The 8490-nt window shown below is 36.7% G+C and overlaps 1 protein-coding gene across 1 annotated transcript in view; it reads right to left on the minus strand.

Moving 5' to 3' along the window:
- The window catches only part of elavl1b (ELAV like RNA binding protein 1b), a 9748-nt gene extending 3311 nt beyond the window's left edge, over positions 1-6437 (minus strand). Inside the window, exons 1-7 of the mRNA XM_016468536.1 lie at positions 6252-6437; positions 5635-5700; positions 4826-4888; positions 4509-4686; positions 2156-2259; positions 471-624; positions 157-382 (exon numbers count right to left, since the gene is read on the minus strand). Coding sequence (XP_016324022.1) covers positions 157-382; positions 471-624; positions 2156-2259; positions 4509-4686; positions 4826-4888; positions 5635-5670 — 761 coding nt within the window. The 5' untranslated portion in view covers positions 5671-5700; positions 6252-6437. The remainder of the gene's footprint in view (positions 1-156; positions 383-470; positions 625-2155; positions 2260-4508; positions 4687-4825; positions 4889-5634; positions 5701-6251) is intronic.
- Positions 6438-8490: the final 2053 nt, after the last annotated feature.

Raw genomic sequence — 8490 nt, forward strand, 5'->3', positions numbered from 1 at the left:
GCAAAATACTCGATAATGTCAAATCGCACATCGTTAAAACAACAATTACGATATTATCGCAGACGATATATATCACACACCCCTAGATGCAACAACTACAACATACTGATTAATGGACAACATTAAAACTACAGGAAGCGTGTTTGGCTGTCTCACCTGAAGCGCTGTGCCTGGTGATGAACAGGTCCACCGAACCGACGGGATTGAGTGTGGTACAGCTGAGAGAGCAGCTGGGAATTCTTGGTCTGGTTTGGATTGGCAGCAAACTTCACTGTGATTGGTTCAGAGGCACCAGCTGGTTTGGACCCATTAAGATCCTTGATGGCTTCTTCCGCTTCAGACCTCTTATCAAAACGAATGAATGCAACTCCACGCGACAGACCTGACAAGTAAGAAAGCCCCCCAAAATTAGTTGAGACCCAGCATACATTCAAATTCGAAAATTGCAGAGTGCAGGACAGAATTATTACCAGAGGCCTGATCGACCAGTATGCGGGAGTTTATGATATGCCCATACTGGGTAAACATGTCCTCTACATCCTTCTGCGCCATGGTCTTGGGTAAACCGCTGATGTACAGGTTGGCATCTTTGATGCTGTCAGAGCTTGGCCGGGCATATGAGACCTAATTTAATGGAGAAAAACTGCATTAAAAACCACTTCATTAATCCATCATAAAAGAAAAATATAAGAAGTCATCATGTTTGCCCCCATTACTGATGAAACTATGTAGTTCCATTGAGTATCCAAAGCATAACCTCAGATCTGAGATGCACATATGAAATAAAAATAAAAACAAACCCAGAAAAATAAATCGACTACAATGTCACTACTATTGTGTACTTCATAAAGGTATAAAGCAGCTTTTATAGTCTATGTCTAAAAAACAAAACTTTCAATTTGAATTAAACTACAATGCTCAAAAGTAAAAAACAAACAAACAAAAACAATAATAAATAAAATAAAAATAAATGTCTGGGACTTCAGCACAGGGCTTGTGTTCGGCACAATGTCATACTCAAGCAAATGACTACTAACGGTTACCCCTCCGTTTTTACACCACAACCATGCAAGAGAAATGAACATAGCAGAATTTATCTTAAAGGGGACCTATTATGCAAAATTCACTTTCACATGTTGTTTGGACAAATGTGTGTTGGCAGTGCGTGTACACAACCACCCTATAATGATAAAAATCCACCCACTCCTTTTTTTTTTTTTTAAATCCCCATAAATCATAAGCAGTGTCTCCCAACTACCTGTTTTCAGAATTGGTGCTAATGTGACGTCACATTAGCCACAGGCCCCGCCCACGAAATTTGACAGACACTGCCGTTTTAACATAGAACCGCCCTGAGCGAGTTCACAGCGAGTTGTACACCGTCCGCTATTGCTGCACTGACGAGAATGCCTCCCAAGTGTTTTAGGTGTTCTGTAGCTGGATGTATGAATCCACAATTGCGCCGTGCTACCATCGGTGTAATTCATAAAGTGCATTTTTTATGCACAGTACAATCAGATGACTGACTTTTAAACCGAGAGCGTTTTCTGTAAAGATAACAGGCTTGTACTAATAGTGGAGTGTTTATTTGCAAAGGCTAGCACCGGTATTGCCAGAGCTTGAGCTCTTGAAGCTCCGCCCTCTTCCCCAGAGCACCAGCTCATTTGCATTTAAAGGGAAAGACACGAAAAAGGCACGTTTTGGCTCATACCCTAAAAGTGGCAATTTTAACAAGCTATAAAAAATGATCTGTAAGGTATTTTGAGTTAAAACTTCACATACACACTCTGGGGACATCTGAGACTTTTTACATCTTGTGAAAAGGGGCATAATAGGTCCCCTTTAAATGAACTACAAAATAAAAATGTCACTGACTTCAGTATAATTCTGTACCGAAATTAAACCATGCTAAGTCAAAGACAGCCAATCATACAGATTATAAGAGCAAAGACAACAAATGTCAGGAAAAAGAAAATTAAATTGAAAGCAAAGAAAAGAAAAAATAAAGGAACAATTGTGGAAACTCATGAAGTTGTTCATTCCTTACAGAAAGCAGGCAGGACTGGAACACTGTCCTAACTGCTTTGAGTCTAGTGTACCAACATGGCATCTATAATTTAACACATGGAGACAAAAACACCTCTTTGCACGTTACCTTGATAGTTTTAGACTGTAGTCTCAGGCCATTGAGTGTATTGATTGCCCTTTCTGCATCATTAGGGTTAACATAGTTAACAAATCCGTACCCTAAACTGTGGCCTAGAGAAAACAAAAAGGGAAAAAAAACAAAATAAAAATAACAAACGTTCGTCCACATCCTGCAGACTATTCTCTCTGCACAAAAGAAACAATGCAAGCTATTCTTGTGAATGACAATTGTAAAACAAAAACAGTAACATGTTCATCAAAAACAACGTTTTGACATCAGGCAAGAAAACGGTTAGGATACAGAAATAAAAACCAAACACCAAAGAGTCTTCATAGAATAGTTTCTAGGAAAAAAACATATACCTTCCTTCACCTCCTTAAAAATAAAAACAAAAAACATTAGTAGGCATTTATAAACGTTTAAATAAATAAAATATAGAATGTACATTACAACATCATAACTATACATCCTATTTCTAAGTATATTAAATTCCATAGATAGTGGGATGCTGCGGGCAGAGGAAAAAAAACAAAAACAAAAGTCAAATAAAGCTAATGGCAGATGCATGAAGATGGCACCAGACTGACATCATTAGGCCTCTTCCAGGTACTCCACACTTCAACTGGAAATTGACAATTGTCCTCAAAAACAATAGGAAAACAAAAACAGCCAAAAGAACAAAAACACAACAACAAAAAATAAAGCACATTTGCTTGTACACTTTGCACATAACAAGACAGGATACCCACATCATCGGGGAAGAATAAAAAAAGAAAGTATTTTTCAAAATGTCAAATTAGTTTTTGCAATCTACACACCAGAGTATGTGAGTGAAGTGGAGTGTGAGCGGCGTGATTATTGACTGGAGCGAGGAGTGGATTTTTTGACAGTCAGAGAGTCGTGGTTTTCACTCTCTCTGAGAGCGCTCCACTACTGCTCCATCACGAGCACAATTAATGCCAGCAGTGCATAATATAACTGCATTTTATCAAGAATTCACACATTAAACATCATTAGCTAGCTTGACATATGTGGATCTCAAATAAGAAAGAAGGTAAAGGTTAAAGGGTGCTCGATTGCCTGGTCCAAACCAGAGCTCAACCATTCCTTTTAAGTGGACTCGGGTACTGTTCGCACCCGAGTTCGGAAGACAGCGTTCCCATCATCCAAACGTACCGAACTCTGACGTCAAACGAACCAGGGTGCGCACCAAAAGTGCTAGTGTGTAAGCACCCATAATGTCAGCGATGGACGTGCAGGAGGTTATATCTTAAGCATGTTTGTTTGTAGCATGTGGATACTCAATATTGATTGGGTGAATTCATGTTTTAAACAGTTTATAGTACAGGTACATTGCTGCATACGCACACAATACACAAGCTCGCACATAACGTACAGATCGCACGCACATAGGAACATTCAAGAGTGCAGAATATTAGTCAACGCTGTCCTGTGATTTATCAGCTTAAAAACTGAAAAGTTACAGCACGTTATTTCTGTTTCTAAAGTAACTAAAACCCTCAGCTTCGACATAGTAGAGAGACGCTGCACAGACAAGTGAGTTAAACAGTCATTTAATATAGACTTCAGCTAATTGTAGTGTTCCAATAAACCACATTAAAACTAATCTTCTAGTATTGCGTTTATTTTGTTTAATATAATTTCTGAACAAAGCTTTGTGATATTTCAAAACGTACTAAAATACTTTAGCCGCAAACTTTGTCATGGAGCGGAGGGATGTTTCTGAACAGTTGAGCGAGGAGTGAAAAATTGTGAACCCAGAGCGGAGCTGGAACGGAGTGATTACTGAACACTTGGGAGTGCGGAGGGGAAATTGTTGCCGCTCCACTCTGCTCACATACTCTGCTCCACACCAAGAAAACATTTACAGAAAAACAAATGTGCTTGACTACAAAGCCAAATCAAAACTCAGCACATTGTGGGAGGACTCCAAGTCTAATCAAAAGCTCAATATTGAATCGGACCAGTACCATCTTTACACCTTTTCAAACAGAGGGGGAAAAAATAAACCAAATGAAAATTTGTGAGCAAAATGTTTATTGGAGCATAAAACATACCACAGTGGACAGTGAAAAACTGCCACAATCCTGACCCAAGCTTCAATAAACTGGTCAAAAGAAAATCAAAGATTTGCCTAAAAAAAAACAAACAAAAAAAAAACAAAAGTGCAATCCATATAGGACTTATAACTGTGAATCCTTTTTTCCTCACCAAAAAATTAATAAAAATAAATAAATGTTGGAAATATAAACAAGAACTTATGAAAACAAACAGCCTTTCTCTTCATGCATCACTATCACAGAAGAGAAAGTCACCGGCTCATTGTGTTGAGACGTACCTGCCATCTTGTCTCTTATGAGTTTGGCCGACTCCACCTCGCCAATGCTGCTGAAGAGACTCCGAAGCTCCTCCTGACTCATGTTCTGGGGCAGGTAGTTGATAATCAGGTTGGTTTTCGCATCACTCGGCTCATCGCCCATGTGGTCCTCGTAACCATTCGGCATGTCGTATTCTTCCTGCTTCAGAAAAAGTAATAAATTGTGACCAAACCGTCAAATTTACACTGGTAGACTAAAACCTAAAAAAAGAAATGTAAGTAGAATGACCAACAATATCTGACATTAGTCTACACACAAAAATAATGGCCAATTTTACCTTTACTGAGCTGGCACCCTTGTGTGAGTCTCTGTCATTACCCTGGTTCTGAACCTCACAAACCTGCAGCAACAAATCAGTTGCAACATGATATAAATATAGACCTAATAACACCATGCAATATATAGCTATTTGCACTTTTGTTTTGCTAACTGTAATTCCTGGCCTTTATACTTACACTACGCACAAAACCAATAAAGTTGAAACTAATACTCAAATACTAAAATTTGGTGATGTGTATTTTTTTTTTTACCAAAACCAAAATTTAAGTTTTCATTTAGCTGTAAACTGATTAAGTTTTTATAATTAAATTTGCGCTGTTCAAACTTGGTCTGCTGTTGTGTCCAAAATGATAAATTAAACCAGTAATAGTAAAGTTCCTCAGCAACAGAGTCTTCTACTTTTTATTTTTGGTCATGGTGAAGTGCGTCTTCACTGCTAACGCTTGGCTGATGTCGTTGTTGCATGGATAAAATAGATGCTGAAACTGTCAAAACGCATCAGAGAAGCACTAATTAAACATCACTATATCAATAACTTCAGCTCTCCAAAACTAGTTTGGCCATAACCAAAAGTTAGTTTTTTGCTGTTACAGACAAATATATACTTTTACTAACATTCCTGTGTAAAACCACTTGAAATTCCCTGAAATTCTTCACAATTATCAATCAAATAAACGAGTAAACCCAATAAACCAAAACACCGATTGTTCAGGGCAACATAAATTCTTCATATTGATGTTGAACTGTTATAAGGTAACTCACCATTTCACTGAAGAAATACAAGTAAAGTAGATTATAAATACTTACTTTTAAATATCTTATGTGTCCTCTTCTGACGGCCATGTAGACACTTTAAAGCTTCAAAATCTTAGTCTGAAAATGAAAAACGTAAATCGTAAAAGGCCTTGCAGTAAAAGCACATTCTCTACTAAACGCTGCCTCGTTACGAGCCGAGCATTTCAATATTTTCCCAATGCTTGCACTAGCTTAGGAACATCAACAAAATCACTGAAGTCTACTATTTACAATTAAATAAACGTTTACTCGTCGATTTATTTACCCTACAAACACAAAACAATGAAGAGCTAAATGCTAAACGGATAGCTAAACGTACGCATGGATGCTAGGCTAGGCTAACCACACTAAGCTAGGCTGCACACGGCAGCGCGAACAGTTACAAATAAATAAATAACAACAACATTGCAATAGCACCATAACCCACACATAGATTGGTCCCATTATTAGCTAAACTCGTTTTGCAAATTATAATGATACTTTCAATGCTTCAGGCCGCTCTTTTGAGGCCCGCCAGTATTGAAGCTAACAGCGCGCGCTCGAGAGAGCGTGCAGTCCGCACATTTGAAAAAAAAAATCACAGATTATAACATAAGAATGGCATAATTTTCAAACCCAAATATACATACCTTCGTTTCCTTTGTCCTCGACCGCCGTTGTAGTAGAGCGAGTCACAAACCGTGTAGAGAACAAAGCGGAGGAGATCGGCTCTACCTACTTCGGTGTCGCGAGCTCAAGCGGAAGTGAAGCCACACCTCCTTCCGGCTGGAGGAAGAGATGCTGCGGAGCCACAGCCCATCTGAGCACAGCTTCAGCGAAACATCACACCAGCGTTTTAGAGCATTGACAGTTTATTTATTTGTTTGCAACGATCTATTATGTTTGATAAATTATTATGTAACATCGGTTATATAAATGAATACAGCATGAAATATAGGTCGTTTTAAACACATCTAACGTCTGTATCAATCTGTACCCCATTCCTCCTAAAATGGCGATGGCCTCAACAAATTCAAAATTATGCTACGTTTTTTTTACCCTCTTTATTTCTTTAGAAAATTGTGACATTGACATTTTGTGTTTGACTATTATTTATTTGGAATTATTATAAAAAATGGAATGATTAAAACGTATGCATATTAGCCTATGCATAAATGAAACATATTATGCATAACATATGGTGAGGTGGGGAAGTTGTAATTGTTCTATATTTTTGTTGTTCTTTTTGATAACGATGTAATCAATTTTATGTGAATTTGTCAATTTTATGTAATCAGTTTGACGTATTTAGAATATGACACTCTAACTTAAAATTCAGTTCATATTTTTTATTATGAACTTTTAATGATCAAAAAATTAATGACCAAAAATTTCAGAATTAACATCAGTTGAACCATATTTTAGCACGTCAGGAAATAAGTAAATAATTTCCTTTCCAGTTCTTTTTACACTGGCCTACAGATTTAGTGTTACTTTTTTTTTTGGTGCCAATTAGGGACATAATATTAAAAACACTGAGGTCAATAAATAGCCTTTCTTAGACTCATTATTAAAGCATGTGATAGCATGATTTATTAATTTTGGAAACATGGAAACTCCTGCTCAAACATAAACAGAATCTACACCGGCTTGCAATTGAACACAGAATCAAGTGCAAAATATTAATATTATTCATACACAGTGTTGGGAAGGTTACTTTGGAAATGTAATAGGTTACAGATTAAAAGTTACCCTATTTAAAAGGTAATACGTAGTGTAACTATTTCAATTACTTTATTAATGTAACTGATTGCATTTGATTACCTTTCTAAATTTCTAATGAATGTTTTCAACTGTTAATCATTTTCAAACATTTAACCTAAAAAAAAAACAGAGATAGTTATATTTAAGAGAAAACACAATTCTAGATCATTTTACAGTAGTAAAAAAAAAGTTTTTCTTCTTACTGATATAAAAATAGTAAACATCTACATACTATTCTTTTTAACACTGTGTGTGTGAAGGGAAAACATGTTCACATTTCTCAATAACAGAAGCAAGAATAGATTCTAGTTTCATATTCACTGACAGCTGAAACAGACTCCCCCAATGTATCTGTTATAACATGCATGGTATTTTTTTTTAATAGTTATATTCCACCAAAAATATTGTTTAGACTCAATGACCAATCAGTTTAGTTAAATAGCTCTATTTTGCAAGTCAAAACTAGAGAGATTTGTCGACTAGGTTGCGATTAAGGTTAACATTCATCATAGAAGATGCTTCCTCAGATTCGACATCGAATCCTTCAAACATATTTTGCACTGAATTGTTATATTTGTGCCCTTTTCTAATTCCTGGATGAAATTATTTTTAAATTTCCATTGCTGGAACACATTTTTATCACTCGCCCTGGTGGCAACTCTCAGACAGTTTGTAGCCTAGAGCTTTCAGCGGCAATGTGGATTGATGGAATTGGCAGATGTGGTGCGCTGCGAATTCAAACGAGAACTAATCAAAAGCATCAGAATAGCATCGCTTTACTAAACGGCCTTTAAATGGCGGGAGACATCGTGCACATCAAAAACAGGCAAAGCAATAAATTAATGTTATTCAACTGACATTTCCTAGCTTTTTACAGAAAATATTCAAATGTAACCCCCTTTGTAATTGTTAACATTTTCATAAGTAACTGTAATTTAATTACACTTTTTTTTCTCAGTAACTGTAACGGATACAGTAACATTTATTTTGTAATCAAATTACGTAACTCTGTTACATGTAACTAGTTACTCCCCAACACTGTTCATACATAACCATAATGTTCCAGTGATGTCTAATTAGGCTACTGTTTATGTCAGCAGTATGTACAAAGCATTCTTGTTTGGC

This window comes from Sinocyclocheilus anshuiensis, unplaced genomic scaffold, assembly GCF_001515605.1.
Source record: "Sinocyclocheilus anshuiensis isolate Anshui unplaced genomic scaffold, SAMN03320099.WGS_v1.1 scaffold572, whole genome shotgun sequence".
Classification (NCBI taxonomy): Eukaryota; Metazoa; Chordata; class Actinopteri; order Cypriniformes; family Cyprinidae; genus Sinocyclocheilus; species Sinocyclocheilus anshuiensis.